Source organism: Misgurnus anguillicaudatus, chromosome 16 (genome assembly GCF_027580225.2).
Source record: "Misgurnus anguillicaudatus chromosome 16, ASM2758022v2, whole genome shotgun sequence".
NCBI classification, from domain to species: domain Eukaryota; kingdom Metazoa; phylum Chordata; class Actinopteri; order Cypriniformes; family Cobitidae; genus Misgurnus; species Misgurnus anguillicaudatus.
The window spans coordinates 29,232,330-29,250,506 of NC_073352.2; the positions used below are offsets into that span (position 1 = coordinate 29,232,330).

At 39.4% G+C, this 18,177-nt stretch overlaps 2 protein-coding genes across 4 annotated transcripts in view; both read right to left on the bottom strand.

Moving 5' to 3' along the window:
• Positions 1-18,177, bottom strand: part of etf1a (eukaryotic translation termination factor 1a) — a 112,398-nt gene that overhangs the window by 81,462 nt on the left and 12,759 nt on the right. The window lies entirely within an intron of this gene.
• The window catches only part of spock1 (SPARC (osteonectin), cwcv and kazal like domains proteoglycan 1), a 190,704-nt gene that overhangs the window by 40,528 nt on the left and 131,999 nt on the right, over positions 1-18,177 (bottom strand). For all 3 annotated transcript variants that reach the window (XR_012358020.1, XM_055177305.2, XM_055177306.2), the window contains exons 5-7: positions 7,271-7,385; positions 4,845-4,977; positions 1,940-2,054 (exon numbers count right to left, since the gene is read on the bottom strand). Coding sequence is in view for 2 of the 3 variants with exons in the window: in XM_055177305.2 (XP_055033280.2) it covers positions 1,940-2,054; positions 4,845-4,977; positions 7,271-7,385 (363 nt within the window). In the remaining variant the exon portion in view is untranslated. The remainder of the gene's footprint in view (positions 1-1,939; positions 2,055-4,844; positions 4,978-7,270; positions 7,386-18,177) is intronic.

The window sequence follows — 18,177 nt, forward strand, 5'->3', positions numbered from 1 at the left end:
GGGCGGCGCCAGCATTATGCAAATATCTCAATGCCAAGTTCATTGGCGTTTTAGTAGTATTCGAAGCAGATTGGTCTCTCTAAGCGAGCTCCCAATTCGTCGGTCACGACGTGACGTCTCCGTTCCCTCCTTCAGGGAACGAGGGTTACATCCGTAACCGAGACATTTCCCAGCATCAATATGTCTGGTTGTTGCGTTTGGTTGCATTAATATAATATACTAATATACGTATATATGTATCTGGCCACTTTATATTTGGCCATCTGCTTACGTCTTCTATTTACTCCACTATAGTACACGGATGTGGTATCTGTGTTGAAAATTTTGATAAAGTTTGATAAAATAACTTTTTCTGTCTGTGTTGCTTCACTGCTGATTCTTGCCATACTTACGTTGCCAATATGCGCATGCATACATTGTGTTTATGATGATACTTGCAAAGATGGGAATTTTGACGCATATATGTATTTAAGGCCAATAAAGCGAGAAAAATGTTCATGAGCTTAACGCGCAGCAGTTGCGCGACTTGCACGCTCCTCTCACACAGAAAGAGCTCATGCATATAGATCTGTTGTGTGTGTTTAATGCCTTTAAAGTACTTGTTTTAAAACTGCGATGCTTAAATACGCATACAGACGTTACGTTTTCATGACCACGTGCACAGCAATGTGTCGTGGATGCGTAACCTCAAAGTCCAAAATCTCTACCGGTTGACAAATTTCTACCGGTTAATCATGTTTCTTAAACATTTCTTAAATATATACATGTGTGTGTTTATATTTACTGAATTATTATACACAGTACACACACACACAAACACACACACACACACACACACACACACACACACATAAATTATATAAACACAAACTTTTAATCTGCAAATGATTAATCGCAATTAATCGTTATGCAGCCCTACTATAATGATAATGCTCGACGAGTGTTGCTTTTTCAAATGCATGTTATAAACAACTCAAACTAACAGTGATTTCAGATTGATAAGGACTTACTATTCAAAAGCCGTAGCACATGAAATAGCTGTGCATAATATCGGCTGTGTGCTTCGGCAACATATTATTAGTGTATATCGACATTTATCGTCCCATCCCTACCTCGTTTTAAGGAATTTGAATCAAAAGCAGATAAAACAAAGCAGATCGTTTCCCCTCCTCTAAACAATCTCTCTTTACTATAATTTTCAAAAATAATTGTTGTTTCACTCTGGTATATATGGCGTGACGAAAAAAATAAGATGCTACTTCCTTTTCATTGTGATTTTAAGATCTCATTTATCATTTCATTAACTTAATCTCAGGAGACCCAATTGAGATTTTTAAAAGATGTCAGACATGATTTTTTTCCTGGGCACCAAAGCAGAAGCTAACATGAACCCTCTGTTCAAACACAATCATCCATCTGTCCTTCTCTCTTTCTCTCGCTCTGTCTATTTTTGGTGACCTTGTCCTTGTAATGTCCAGTGCCATTTCCAAAACTACATTCAGTTCAACTTCATCTGTCCCCTCTGGAAACGCACATACATACATACACAAAGGCACATGTTTGCATATTGTAAGTAACAATTATGTGTTTTTTTTCTTTCCATGTGCTCGCCTTAAGCTTTGTACAGCTAGTGTTCCTCAGATCTATTTTTCTAAACATTAAACACACTTTTAGTGTATCTTAAAACAGCAGGCATCAGACTGACAACATTATTGAAGCAACTGATGAAACTACAATAAATATTGACCACACCGTAGGAACAAGAAGATCAGATTTCATCACTTGCTAAATAACAGTGTGAGCAGTCGGTTCAAAATATCAGATCAGAAAAAATATATCAGATTTATGTGCAGTGCGAAGAAAGCCTGAGTCTCCATTCTGAATGCAATTTCTTAAGATTTTATCTCTGTCCAGAGCAGACAAATGGGAAATGACTGACCGTTTCTCTCAGTATGTGGTTTGATGATGTCCTGTGCTGGCAGACAGGGACACGAACCTTCACACTTCACTGTGATACTCTTGCTGGAGCTGCAAGCCTGGTACTCAAGTTTACACTGTGGAAAAACAGAGAGGATTCTGGGTAATTCATTTGGAGACAGGTAGACTGCATATTACAGTTTGATGTTACAATGTGGTTGGGTTGGGCTCTTGCTGCAAAGCTCTTCAAAAGCACACGTCATGTGTGTGGCTCGTCATGTCAAAATATGTGTTTGGCACGTCATGTGAACCTATGTGCATCACGTGTCATGTCAAAATACGTGCCTGCTGCAGATGCTTTGAAGGGATTTATGTAGAAAGACACGCTCGCATTTGCCACATACTAGCTTAATCCTATGTGTAATCAAAGTGTTACTGTAAGTGAGTGTCTTGCCAGTATTTTGTGAACGTGAGCGTCTTTTTAAACATAAACCCTTTCGGTGTGTATGCAGCAGGTTCGTATTTTGACATGATGCACATAGGTTCACATTACACTCCAAACACATATTTTGAATTCACGCCCCTCGGAAGAGAAGTCACCGGCCGCCACTGGTATCAGGATGAAACAATTGTCATTGATTATTACTTAAAGCAGACAGTTAATCTTACAAGCCAATGCTCACCATAGTTGCATTTAATATGGCAATTTAAGGTTGTGAAGATTTTAAAGGAAAACACCACCCTTTTTTCAATATTTTACTATGTTTTTACCTCAACTTAGATGAATTAATACATACCTATCTTTTCAATGCATTCACTTTTAATCTTTGTACAGCGCTTCTTGAATGTGTTAGCATTTAGCCTAGCCCCATTCATTCCTATGGCTCCAAACAAAAGTTTTATTTTGTGCAACCATACTTACTCGTGTAACTACTCATGTAACAGTTTTTAAATAGAAAAAACATGGAAGTGTTTGGTGGCTTTTAAATTCATACCTGTTTGGAGCCATAGGAATGAATGGGACTAGGACTAGATTCATTTTCTTTGCAATGAAAATCAAGCTTTGGTCACATTTTTACTGCACTTTATTATTTAATGATGGACCAAGATATGAAAAAATAAACTTAAAAATAACAAACTACACCTAACCGTGGGTTCACAACAGTCGCGTTTGAGGCGTCAGATTCGCTTCTACCGCGTCTAGTTTGCAGCTTGAACATTTTGAGTTTACTCGCTTCATTCACGCGTGAAAGCCGCGTATGAAATTCTAGTCACGCGCAAATTCGTGTCATGGAAGGGGCTTCTGTGACTCCGCTCACTTCCTGTACACTGAAATAAATGATTCATTGAATTTAATAAAAAAAATTAAGGTAAGTGGTTGCAATCAATTTATTTTAGCTACTTTTATACAAAAGTTTTATATTTTATTTTACTTTACTAATGTTTTTTGTTTAAATGTAGCTTAAATAAATTGATTGCAACCACTTACCTTAAAAAAATGTATTAAATTCAATTAATCATTTTTTTTCAGTGTAATTACGAGACTACTAGGGTGCATTCCAGTCCAGTTTTAGACACGCACTCGCAAACTTCCCTAAACACTCCCCCTCGGGGGAATCCCTGTCGCCATTTTGAAGTGCGTCAAGTGGACGAGGGAAGTTTGTATGGACAGACCCTTGCTCCCTCGATTTTGACCGAGGGAGCTAGTCTACTTTATATGTACACTTCAGGCAGCTCCATATCCCACAATACATCACGATTGTGACGTCACTTCAGCAACTCGCGCTTTGCACATGGAGGGGGCGGTCTCCACTTTCCGTGTGATCAAGGGATTAGGGCGATCCATTTGAACCTACTTCAAGTGTTTCAGCAGTAGTGGGCACTTGTACAATATAAGCAATGACGTACATCCAAGTGAACGAGACTGAGGGAAGTTAGCGAGGGAAGGTCATAAAAAAACAAACTGGAACGCAGGGCTAGAGCAAGCTCCTGATTGGTCAACGTGGCGCATTTTTCCGACAAAGTTCAAAATTTGAAACTCGCATGTTTCCCGCGGCAACGCTCAAGTCGCGCCATTCGCACAAACTAGACGCGAGAATGAGTCGGAATCGCGTCTACCGCGCCGCGCTAAACACCTCATTCACACCGCGAGACCTCCAGACACGCACCAACCCGTCTTTACATTGACTTAACATTGAAATCACTCGCTCTTGCAGCTGGTCTGAACACAGCATAACACTGTTCTTCTTTTTTATAGACAGACATGGTCATTTTTCCTGTACCTAGGAATTTGGTAGAGATCGAACTTGTGACCTTTGCGCTGCTAATGCAATGCTTTACCAATTGGGCTACAGGAACACATTTTTCACTACAGGCTCCAATGTCTCTCGCTCTCAATCTCATACAATGGATTTCATTCAGGTTGACGGGAAGGAAATTGAGTGGGTGGGGTTAAAGTAGTGAGGTCACAGACAAGAGTCACAGGTTAGGCTAAAGGTTTAGGTGTTTCTCTCTGCTCTCGAGCCGAGGGGCGCAGCGTTTGAGAATCCAATATCAACAGCAGACACAGTTCATCCATCTCACCATCCATCACACCACACTACATCATTTATACCAGGAGGGAGAGAGAGGGAGAAGTGGGGGTTGATATTTGATTTTAAAAGGTTGCTTTTGCTTTGTTGGGACAAAATGATTCTGCTTCTGAAGGTGTTCAGGTGAACCTTTAGAGATCAGACTGAATATATCCTTCACGCAAAGTAATGCCGGTCATATCAGCGTGTCTATGTATCTTCTCAATGGCCCTTTAAGAGAGTTCTTATATTCAAGTTTAATGTTGCAGGCGCTTGTGATTTCGAAATCTGCCTGCTGATGAGCACTGACCTTTAAACATTAATGATCTGATGCAAATACCGTGGTAAATATCTCACCTTTGAGGAATATGTGTGTCCATCAGAGCCACACACTGGGTTGGAGTGAACAACAGGACATGCCCTACATTTCCCATGATTCATAGCACCCATCCAATGTTTATGGAGAAGACTTCCTTTTCTGGGCTTAATGCTATAGAGAGAATAAAGACAAAATGAGTTTAAGGTTTGATATTAGAACACACACAGCTTATTTGATCAAGAGATGAGGAATGTGATATATATAAATGACTTTAATGGATAAGTTGCATTCACTCAGAACTAGGGATGCACCAATACAAAATTTCTGTACAAATAACGATATTTGATTACTTTAAATTACATCTACCGATTCATTGTTGTATCGAGACTTTGCCATATAAAATTGCTTCGGTATGTATCGGTGATACGATTCAATATGATTTGTGAGTTTGTGTTATCAAACACTAAGCTTACTGTATTTATAAGGAATAATTCACCCAAAAATACAAAGTGTCATCATATACTTGCCCTCATGTTGTTCTAAACCTATAAGATCAAATCTAAGTCTTTTAAAGAAACAGGATGCTTTATATGATGAATAGGTCTACATTAGGATGTTTGGGAATAGTAATTGACACGTTTTGTGATTAGAGCTGTGATTAATTGCATTGCTCATCTTTTTAGTCAAACAGTCAAGCGCTAACATAATTTAAATCCCCATATTGCATTTACTCTTAGTAATATGAATATTACAAGCATTTTAGATGGTTTATTCTCATCATGTGCATCTGGCTTGTCTACTTTAAATTACATCAAATAGATGCACTGAAAAAGTGAGCACTGCGTGAGAAAAAAAAGTTTACAGAGTTTCAAAGACTGTACTACATTAAACTAGTATACACTCACCTAAAGGATTATTAGGAACACCATACTAATACTGTGTTTGACCCTCTTTCACCTGCAGAACTGCCTTAATTCTATGTGGCATTGATTCAACAAGGTGCTGAAAGCATTCTTTAGAAACGTTGGCCCATATTGATAGAATAGCATCTTGTAGTTGATGGCGATTTGTGGGATGCACATACAGGGCACGAAGCTCCCGTTTCACCACATCCCAAAGATGCTCTATTGGGTTGAGATCTGGTGACTGTGGGGGCCATTTTAGTACGGTGAACTCATTGTCATGTTCAACCAATCTGAAATGATTCGAGCTTTGTGACATGGTGCATTATTCTGCTGGAAGTAGCCATCAGAGGATAGGTACATGGTGGTCATGATGGATCCATGTTCTCATTCTGTTTACGCCAAATTTTCTGTCTCAACAGAAATCGAGACTCATCAGACCAGGCAACATTTTTCCAGTCTTCAACTGTCCAATTTTGGTGAGCTCATGCAAATTGTAGCCTCTTTTTCTCATCTGCCTCAAGGATGTGCGTGTTGTGGCTTCAGAAATGCTTTGCTGCATACCTCGGTTGTAAGGAGTGGTTATTTCAAGCATGTAGACTGTACGATGATGATGACATGGAAGCTTCGGGGACTGCATCACATGTTAGCGCTACGTCACCAGCATGTGCTAGTGGTAAACAAATACCAGCACGCAGGGCATAGCAGCAAACACACTGTGCGGTGATTCATGCTGAATTTCTGACACTGTATAATGCTGTCTTTGTACGCAAGACCGGGAAAATGGCCATCTTTGAACATTTCTCACTGTTCGAAATATATATTATATATGTCGCAAGACCAGGAAAACGGCCATCTTTGAACATTTCTCACTGTACGACATATATATTATATATACGACAAGTTATATATAAAACCTAAACCATCTCCATATAAACACTGTCGCTGTCTGCAGATGTCTTTAAATACTTCAGCTGTTTAATTTTCTGCCTGACATTTTACTTTTGACCACCCAACCCATGTACAAATACATGATATTTTCTTATATTTTCATGACTCCTTCTCTCTCTCTGGTAAAGTCACTCTTGAGTGCTTTTCAATGAGCAATTTTCAGCGGACGCTTTTATCTCTTTACGGGGAACTGCTGGATATTGCTATGCGTTACAGTATAATGGAGTATATTACACCATATTAAGGTACATTACAGTATGACTCGCGATTCGCAGTTCATTGCATTATATTGAAGTAAATTAGCAATATCATCTCCACACTGAGGACATTACACTGCTGATCTCAGATCAGTCTTACCATAAAAAAAAATGTTTCAGAAAACCATCAAGTCTGTTTTCCATAATTATATATAATTGCTAATCATTAGAGCTCTGTCCTAAAACCTATTGAGCTTTACCATATTCAAACCCATTCACTTGTATTTGCATAGATTTGAAACGGTGAAAAGACTCTGTGTGGGCCTATTATGAATTATTCATGTGATATACAGAACATTTAAGCATAATCTAGTATCACACTTTATGCATTCATAAATTTAATGCATGTCTTACCTGTGCGGTGCAGGTTTGTGATTGGTGCAGATGGCTGTCTGAAAGTCATGACTCACACACACTTTGTGAGGTGGACAGTGAACCTTCATACAGGGATCTTTAGTGGTGTCAAGTCCTGAGAAAAAGAAAAAAAGATACTTTATTCTGATGTCATAAGTAAAATGTCCACCTCTAATAACCACAGATGATAAACAATTTAAATCCTGAATTAAAGGGGACATATCATGAAAATCTGACTTTTTCCATGTTTAAGTGCTATATTTGGGTCCCCAGTGCTTTTACCAACCTAGAAAATGTGTATAAGATCAACCCAGTATCTTAGTTTTGATAGACCATTCTCTTCAAGCATGTGAAAAATGACATCTCCCCCTGTGATGTCATAAGGGGATAATACCGCCCCTTAATCTGCACTATCCAACCACAGCACTGGCATTTAGTGCAGAGATCAGCTCATTTGCATTTTAAAGGACACACCCAAATTGGCACATTTTTGCTCACACCTAAAAAGTGGCAATTTTAACATGTTATAAAATATTATCTATGGGGCATTTTGTGCTGAAACTTCACATACATATTCTGGAGACACCAGAACTAATTATTTGACATCTTAAAAAAGTCTTGTAAAATGTTCCCTTTAACACCGACCCAAGATGATGAGATCAGGACCAGCCATCCTGCAACTCTGCAGAGGACAAGCAAGATCCAAGAAGACATGGATGGATGGATAGTTTACTACTGTAAATCAAGCCTCAAATTGTCAGCAAGCATGTAACTCGACCTGCACTGTTTATGTTACAGACAGGAATAATCAGATCTTGCAGCTAAAAAACTAATAATATGAATAAAGAGATCACTGAAGGATGAATCCAAGTCAGAAAATCATAGAGACCTGAGAAATCCTAGAATAGGGACTTCCTAGCAACATGCTAAAACTCAAAACAACTTAGCAATCACAACACGATTTGCAAAGGCAAAAACATTTTCTCATTTCCCTCTAAACATGTTTATTGATCATTGAGGTTAAGCCTGTCTGTCAGATCCTGCATCACAATGAGTTTACAACATACCATACACAAACACACTCATATACGTGTGCATAAACACACACGCATGCACACACACACTCAAAATTTTATTCCTGTTTTTCTTGTCAGAGGAGAGTCAGTGAGATGGAATGAAAGAAATAGGCAGAATGTGATGGAGGACGGGAGAGCTGGACTCCAGCAGACACACAAGAGAAACAATAGAGCAGCCTTCTGGCAAATGTTTTATCATCTCTCTCACACACACCGAGAGCTGACTTTGAGAAATAGCTCAGTGTAAACACTTCCTGACAGAAAGAGGAAGAGGAGAAACATTGTTTCCTTTCACACACACACTGCTGTTGCTGCTGCAAGAACATGAGGTTTAGGGAAATGAGCAGGAAGATGAAAATGAGGAGGATGAGAAGAAAGAGGAGGATGCAGACAATGAAAAGAAAGAGGGGGACGAGGAGTATGAGGAGGAGAAAAAAAGAGGAGGATTAGTAGGAGGATTAGTAGGACGAGGAAGAAGAGGAGGATGAGGAAGAGAAGGATGAGGAGGAAGTGAAAGAAAAAGAGGATAAGAAGAATGAGAAACATGAAGGTGCACTGCAGAGGATGAGGAGGAAGAGAGGGAAGAGGAGGATAAGTTAGATAAAAAAGTGATTGATGTAGAGGATGAGGAGGAAGAGAGGGAAGAGGAGGATGAGTACACTCTAAATGCTGGGTTGTTTCAACCCATGGTTGATTGACATTAACCCAGCAGTTGGGTCATTTTAACCCAGCAGTGTGTTCTGTCCAATAGTGACCCAGCCCTGCACTGCAAAAAATGACTTTCGTATTTTACACTTAAAGCCCTGTTCTCAGATTGTTTATGATGAAATAGAACAGTTTTGACTGAAATTTGGACATATGATGCTGGCCCGAGAATTTTCCGTTTTTGTTGTCACCCCACCACCTCTACAATGGCTACATAGGTGCACTGGAACAATCCTTCCTAAAATGCATTAAACTTTCGTTTACAAAGACGTGAAACTCACCGAGTGGTCAGGGGTGTTCACTTACTGTATATGCTCACACAAAAATCGCTGCAAAAGATGCTTTCCAACAGGTGTTTTACCATTCGTTGTAAACTTGTGGACAGGGTCCGAAATTAACACCCGCCAAGCGCCAAATGCGGGTAGATTTTCTGTTTGGCGACTAAATCCAAAAGGCTACCCGCCACACTGGCGGGTGATTTTTATACCAAAATATTAATGCAATATAATGTGTTTGCCAGTAACTAATCTGGGAACGAGGTGAGCTAGCCACAGAACGTCTCTACGCTCCAAGTCTCGCACTAGAGACGGTCTTGTTGCTGGCTAGTACTGCAGGTAACTTGTGGTCTGCAGCTATCTGCTGCATATTAGCTATCAAAATGCATCCCCGCCCTGCCCGTCGGGCTATCTTGACTTATAGGGAGGAAAAAATATATTTAAATGCTTATGCATTCTTTCACAGATTTGTATGGGTAATAATGGTGTATGAAATTCAGGCATTGGAAACTTAAATTACGTTTGAGCGCGTGCTCGAGTTTTACTTTCACTTTCGCGATCGCGCAAAAAGATGCAGTACAGGAACCAATCCGTCATTTGTCATGGATTTGTTTCCTCCAACTTCGTCCTGTCTGTCATTATTATCCTCACGTTAGAAAATTAAATCTCTCGCAGCAAGCTTTAAAGTATAGATTGTACGGGCAGTGAAGAGAGTGACTCTGTGCACAATCGCTCTTAAAGCGACAGTAGCCCCTTTTTTCTGATCGAAAAAATTATCCAGTCTGTAACTGGATTGTGACCCACTAAACCAATGGTGAGTATATCTGGTGTGGGGATGAGCAGGAAAAGTTGGTTTACATGGAAATCCAGTCTTTTTGTTTCTTAAAAAACAACTGCATAAAAAACAACAAGAATAGCAGATTAAACATTGTGGTTAGAGGCCCTATTGGCTTTGTATTGGCAAAATTTGGCCTGTGGTAAAACTAATTGAATAAGCCTGTGCTATGCCCACAAAGTCTAGTGGCATTTTCTTATCTGTGACTTCAGTTAATATTTGTACTGATGATTGATATGTCCTGAAATTTGATATGTGTTATTTGTGTTTTGATAGATGTTTTATCTTAATATTCTACATTAAAAGTACTGTATTTTTTATTCGGGCTACTTGCATTCATTTCGGGCTAACAAAAACTGAAGAGTGCCTGCCCGAAGGGCTACCAGGGATTTTGAAATTTTGGCCGGTAAAAATGTGTTTTTGGCCTGTGGATTTTTTCATCTACCAGTCCCCGTGGCAGGTGAGCCAAAAAGTTAATTTAGGACCCTGCTTGTGGACCTATTTTTCGAAACCCCTCACACCCGTACATTCTTCCATTGAGAGCTTGAATAATGGACACTGCAGCCCAGTTGGTGGCGATAATCCACCTTTAACAATTGCAAGAATACAAACTACGTTCCAGGCGGCAGAGTAAAACCGTACCTCACAGCACATCTAATACAAGTCAATAGAGTTGGACAAAAACTACAATAAACCAGTTGAAAAGCATCTTTTGCAGCGATTTTTGTATGAGCATATCAGTGAACACCCCTGACCACTCGGTGAGTTTCACGTCTTTGTAAACGAAAGTTTAATGCATTTTAGGAAGGATTGTTCCAGTGCACATATGCAGCCATTGTAGAGGTGGGGGTGATAAAACAAACACCCGAAAATTCTCGGGCCAGCATCATATGTCCAAATTTCAGTAAAAAACATTCTATATCATCATAAATAATCTGAAAACAGGGCTTTAAGTGTAAAATACCAAACTTGTCCTTTAAGTATACAAGTTGAGTCATAATAAATAAAGTGAAATGACACAGGGAATAAGTTTGGAACACATGAAGAGAACAAGGTGCAAAATGGCATAAAAAGCCAGGAGATCACCTGAAATCTATGAGTATTGAGAGAGACACACTGTTCCCTATCAGTGCTAATAGATATCAGCTGCTTTAGTCTTAATTGATGGCCTATAAAGGCTTCTCATTACCCAGGACTGTCAAATACTTATTTCCCCCACTGTATTTTCATTTTGCTCATCAAGAAAAAACATTTAACATTTAACATTTAATTTAATTCTACTGAAAAAAAAAGACAAAAATACTGGATGTACATGATTAGGAGAAAGAGGAGAATGAGTAGCATAAAAAGAGGAGCATGAAAAAAAGAAGGAAGAGGAGGATGAGTAGGATGAGGAAAAGGAAGAGGATGAGAAAAAGAAGGATGAAGAGAATAAGAAATAAGTGAAAGATGAAGAGGGGGAGGTAAAAGAAGACGACGGTGAGTAGGATGAGGAAGAAGAGGATGTGTGAAAAGCATTCAACCCGTTTGACTAAGGCTGGATGCCCCACTGACGCCGTTAATGCACGATCAGTGGCAAACGGGTTTGTATGGCATACTATTCACAAGAACACGAAAGTTCCAAAATCGCAATCCGACTATATGTTAAGATAAGGTTTTTATTTATTTATTTGGTTGGTCTGTTTTATGACCGCGATTGCTTTGTTCGGTACAAATAACTATTTCGAGTTAAGTACTTTTACTAGACAAATTATGCGAATGCTTTGTTGAAGAGAAAAGTTTTAAGTCTAGATTTAAAATTATCGACTGTGTCTGATTCTCGGACATCGGTTGGTAAATCATTCCAGAGCTTAGGGGCTAAGTAGGAAAAAGACCTTCCACTTTTAGACACTTTTGATAGTCTAGGGATAATCAAGAGACCAGAATTTTGTGACCGTAGTGTGCGTGATGGATTGTATTCTGATAGTAATTCTCTAAGATATGAGGGTGCTAGGCCATTTAAAGCTTTGTAGGTGAGTAGTGATATTTTAAATTGTATGCGATATTTAACTGGTAGCCAGTGTAAAGATGCCATAATTGGGCTTATGTGGTCGTACTTTTTAGATCGAGTAAGTACCCTTGCGGAAGCGTTTTGAACTAGCTGAAGCTTGTTTACTTGATTTGCATGGCATCCCCCGAGTAGTGAGTTACAATAGTCTATTCTAGAGGTCATAAAAGCATGGATAAGCTTCTCTGCGTCAGATGTAGACAGTATATGGCGTATTTTCGAGATATTTCTAAGGTGGAAGAAAGCTGTACGGCAGACGTTGGCGATATGACTATCGAAGGATAAGTTGCTGTCGAACATCACACCTAAGTTCCTTACCGTGGAAGATGGCACCACAGTGCAGCCATCTATGTGCAACGTGTAATCCGACATATTATGTTTGTGGCGATTCGGTTCAATAATAAGTATCTCTGTCTTATTGGAGTTCAGCTTAAGAAAGTTATGTGCCATCCAGTCACTAACATCGCTAAGGCAGTCTGTTAGCTTAGAAAACGTGTGTGTTTCGCTGGGATGTGAGGAGATGTAAAGCTGGGTATCATCCGCATAGCAGTGAAAACTTATGTTATGTTTCCTGATAATGTCTCCTAGAGGTAACATGTATAACGAGAACAGGATAGGACCTAAAACCGATCCCTGCGGTACACCGTATTTAACCAGGGAGTGATACGACTCTTCCTCGTTTACATAAACAAAGTGATAGCGATTGGTTAGATACGACCTAAACCAGGCTAGCGCCTGACCACTGATACCAACATAGTTTTCTAGTCTATTGAGTAAGATTGTATGATCTATTGTGTCAAAGGCTGCACTAAGGTCTAGTAATATAAGAATTGAGATTTCACCACGATCGGATGTTAGTAGGAGGTCATTTGTAACTCTAAGCAACGCTGTCTCTGTGCTATGGTGGGGCCTGAATCCTGATTGGAACTTTTCATATGTACTATTATTTGTCAAGAATGTGCGTAACTGGCTTGCCACTACCTTTTCTAATATTTTCGAAAGAAAAGGGAGATTTGAGATTGGTCTAAAGTTATTAAGCTCTCCCTGATCAAGCTGTGGTTTTTTAATCACAAGAACTTGAGCCATTATTTTCAGTCAGGTCACATAAAAACAGACACACACACGCACGCACACACACACGCACGCACACACACACGCACACACACAGATTTGACTATGCTTTTTTGGGCATCAAGTTTCATGATCTTCCTCCTCTCATGACTCTAAGATTAGATGTTTAAATATTTATAAATCAAACTACAGTGGCACAAACTGTGTTAGAGATGAAAACTTGATTCATTCTGAATAGAAAAACTTTTACATAAGATATCTGGAATCTAGGGGTGCACTGAAAGTTCGGTCGCCGAAAATTTCGGCCAAAAATGGCATTATCTGTTTCGGGCCGAAATAAAAAATCCAGCCGAAAATGTAAACCGAAAATTAATGTCAACCGGGCGGCCCTTTCATCTGTGCGCTAGCGCTTGGGTTTCACTCAGCCTCACGGTGATCAGTCGTCTCCCACCCCTCCCCTTCGTGCTCAAGCAGGTTTCACTCAGGGTCCAGCTGTTTGCACGCGTCTGCAAAGATTAAGAATGTCTTGATGTGTAAACTTTAGAGAGAGTCGCGCTATGTGTCTCTTACTGTAATCCATTAACGTACATTTGGCGAATAAAGCAATGAAACACAACGTAACGTTTTTATGTGGAGCAACTGTTGCGCTGTTTGGGATTCACCATCAGTCTCTGTATATGCATGCGTTTAAGTGCCCTTAAAGCCGAAAGTATACTAGGGACGTCCGCGTATGCGCGCCATCATTTTTGTCATCAGGAGGGTCCGCGTGCAGCCCAAAATTTGAGACCGCACGGACAGTGCGCGTACAGTCCGCGTACAACATTGCATGCGCGTGAAAATATTTAGACGGGACACTCCACTACAAACAATTATACAAAGGAAGACAGCATTTGCACACATACTATCGTTTTTCTTCTTTAATTTTATTTCACCCATAAACAGAAAGCTGTGGAGCATGTTTGTTACTATATTGTTTGATTCTAAAACTGTGTTTGCAATGGTGGATCGGTTTCTTTTCTTCACCTATCCTAATGTTTTAATGTACTGTAAATGTCTCCAAATCAGTGCTGCACTAGAGTAATAATTTGAATAGAGACGCGTTTAAAAAAAAACAAGCAAACATAAATTCTCTCTGTTATTGACAGGGCACATATAAACAAAATTCTCTCCACAGTATTCTTTTTCTAATAAAAACATTTGTTTATATCTGTATAGATTTCAGTCAGATTAACCTACTGAAGTCTGTGTCATTAATGTTGATCAAACAACCCATGACAAAGAGACAAATAGCTCTAAAAAATAATAATATATTTAATTTATTGTGTTATGATTAATTTAATTTGATTTCTGTACCTAATGCTAATTTCAGACCTTATTTAATGTACAACTTTGTTCTCTTTTATAAATGTTTGCAATTTCTTTATTGTTTATTAGATTTTTCCCACCTGCTTTTTGCTGATCCGAAAAATAATCTGATCTGTGCCTCAAAAACTGTAATGTGATCCGAACTGTGAGTTTTTTTTTATCCGTCACACACCCCTAGTAAAGTTAGCACACAGTGATAGCCATAAATGCAATTGTACTAATAATTGTCATAATAATTTATTTCGGTGTTTCGGTTTCGGTTTTTCGGCCTTGGTTTCCTTTTTTCGGTTTTCGGTTTCGGCCAAGAATTTTCATTTCGGTGCATCACTACTGGAATCATTTTTGGAGAAAATTAATAAATATTGAGCAAGTGTTTGAATTTCAATATACAAAATACAAATATATATTTGTAGCTGTAAGGCACACAACACAAACAGATACACAATCATCTACTAAAACTGAATACTAAGCAGAATGTCAGAAATCTAGAACTGAAACAAACTTTTGAAAGGTCTGCACAAGCGTGAGTGTCAGACCGCTCAACACAACAGATCTCTAGAGATAGATCATCAGGGAACTAAAGACAGAGGAACATTCATCTGAGGTCAAACACTTCATCTTTCTCTCTGACCTTCACATTTTTGTGAGAATATCAGAAAAGCTTGATGCCAACCTGCTGTTCGTCTGGAGTGCAGCCATGCCAACTGGCCTTCAACACACACACGCGTGTCAAGTATACTTTCTCTTCCTTTGTTTACTCTTTTAGTCTATGTAAGCTTTATTAATGGAGTTCAGATCTCAAAGTTGCACATTAAGTAAGGTCTAAATTAGCATTAGTTACAGAAATCGAATCACATGAATAATAACACTGTCTTTATTGTACAAATGAAATATTATTATTATTTTTTAGAGCCACAGAAGTGATTTTCTCTTTGAATTGGGTTGTTTGATTAACATTAATGACACAGACTTAAGTAGGTTTATTGAGGTTACTGTCTCTTAAAGACCAAATAAGCACCGACTGGTTTCTGACTAATCTATACATAAACTTAATACATAAACAAATGTTTTTATTAGAAAAAGAATACTGTGGAGATCACTTTGTTTGAATGTGCCCTCTCAAGAACAGAAAGATTTTATATTCGCTTGCTCTTTGAAATGCGTCTCTCCGTGTGTGCACTTTTGAGTGCCCTTAAACCTGCATGAACACACAGACGGAGGGTGAATTCCAAACGGACCAGCATGAACAGTCGTTCCACATAAAAACGTTACGTTGTTTTTCAGTGCATTAGCGCAACTCTTGCTATAGTCTACACATCAAGAGTTCTAATCTTTAAAGGGCATAGTGATGATCACGTCTGATTGGAGCTGGAACGGACACATTCAGCAGCATGTGCGTCTGTGCGTACAGAAAGCTGCTCACTTAAAGGGCTCGTTATAGTTGTGCGTAGGTCCTACGGCGTAGCCGCGATGGTGTAGGTTCCGCGTCAGTTTTCATTTGTACTTTTGCGTCGTCATCCGCGTCGACGTGCAAACAAACGCGCAGACCGCTGGTAGGCAGTAACCACGTGTGTAACCACAGTAGCAGCGCAAATGTCAAAGAAGAAGAAGCTTAGCAAGTTAACCCCCAAACGAAGAAGAGACAGCAACTTCTTGTGTATAATTTGAGAAGACCAGCAATGATGGAAGTAAATAAACAACGACTTTTGATGCAGTTTGAGTTAAATCACTCCTCAATTTGGCTCATCTTTGTTTCACCGTCACAAACGGAAATACCTATGATGCAGTTTTTTTACCTGACGGGAGGGGTTCTGGTGGGCCAATCACAGCGCTTGCGGTCCGCGTAGGTCCGACGAGCTGTTAAAATTTTTGCAAGGTGCACGTCAGGCTACGCAGAGCTACGCACAAGCTACGAATAGAACTTACGCACGACTATAAATCGGGCTTTAGCGCCTTGTGTGGTTAAATTGTTTAAAATCACTTGAATGTTAACCTTTGCAAGCTTTTGAAACACGCGCAAATTATAAACTGTCCCATTTAAATTTGCGTATTAATCCGCGAATCGCATGCGAGCCAAATCGTTGCTCGTGATTCGTACAGATCACGGATCAACTGCGATTCCGTCACAGCACTAAACAAATGTACTAAAACACATCAGATAAAAAAATTATTTGGAGTAATAATCTGGCGGGGTGAACACGTTTATAGGGTCACCGTACAAGTACACATACAGTAGGTACACACATGTAACAGTGTAGCAATCTATCTTTCTATACATTTGATTTAGTCGCTTTTCTATTAGAACAGAAACAGGTCATTCATATTCAGAGACGAACCCCAAACAATTCTGCCACTGCAGGCTACGAATGTGGGGAATGAAAATAGGAAAGTGTGATAGATCCTGTCTGATAAATGTGAGATGAGAATGAGAGAGAGGGAGAGAATGGGCAATATTTACTTCTTCACACTTTTCATTCCAGGCTTGAATGAACAATCTCAGCTCCTGTTTAACCAAGCAGACATATTCAAAATCGACCTACACACTCAAACACTAACATACTGGTTAGTGCACAGTGTATACCGAATGATGTTTCTTAAGGACAACATGTGAAACGATTCCCAGATGACCTCATTAATTCAATTACAAGCTAAAAAGTTAAACATTTAAAAGTACGGTAGGGTGCCACTGTGAACATGTTCAACTTTTCCTCCTTCCTGTCTCTCATCCTTCATTTCTTAGGGACACAATTCATTATTTATTTGTCCGTCCATCATCTGTTCTGCGATCTACTGTCCACATTTGTCTCTGTCTGATGCGTTTCATTGCAGGAGAAAGTGAGTGATGAGAAATTCATTTCACTGAAAAATAAAAGCCGCCTGCACTCGTTTGTTGGAGAGGTGATTCCTCCATCATACGCCTCGCATGGCATCGCTATGGAAACCTGTCGCCCCTCAGGGCCACAGCAGAACAGAAGTTTTATCATTTTTATGGATTGAATTAAAAGAGAGAGAGACCAGCATGATTTGATAGTCAGTATATTAATCCTATAAAAATGCAACATGGCTTCATATATATTGGCCTACAGCTGTGCACGCGCGCGCGTGTGTGTGTGTGTGTGTGTGTGTGTGTGTGTGTGTGTGTGTGTGTGTACAACACAATATGCACAGACAACAAACTTTTTCAGTATATACGTTTTTATATTTCTTTAAAGTTTTTGAAATTGAAGTCCTCCAAATCCAGCCATGTGTGTGTAAATTGCAGCACAGTTTGCACTGCATCAGATGTAAACATTGCCACACACACAGACCTGTGCTATCGTCCCTACCGCACACTGAATGTGACTCTCGATGGAGATTTAAAGTATAACGCATCTGTGATTCAGGTACAATCACATCAGCTCATTTCACCCGGGGCGTTTTAAGCAAATTCTCTTTCTACTTTTAAACTGTAATTACTGCAGCAGGATGAATGAGACTCAATTAGCCAATCTGGTTTTCGGCATTTACACCTGCTATTACCCAATCAGGACGAG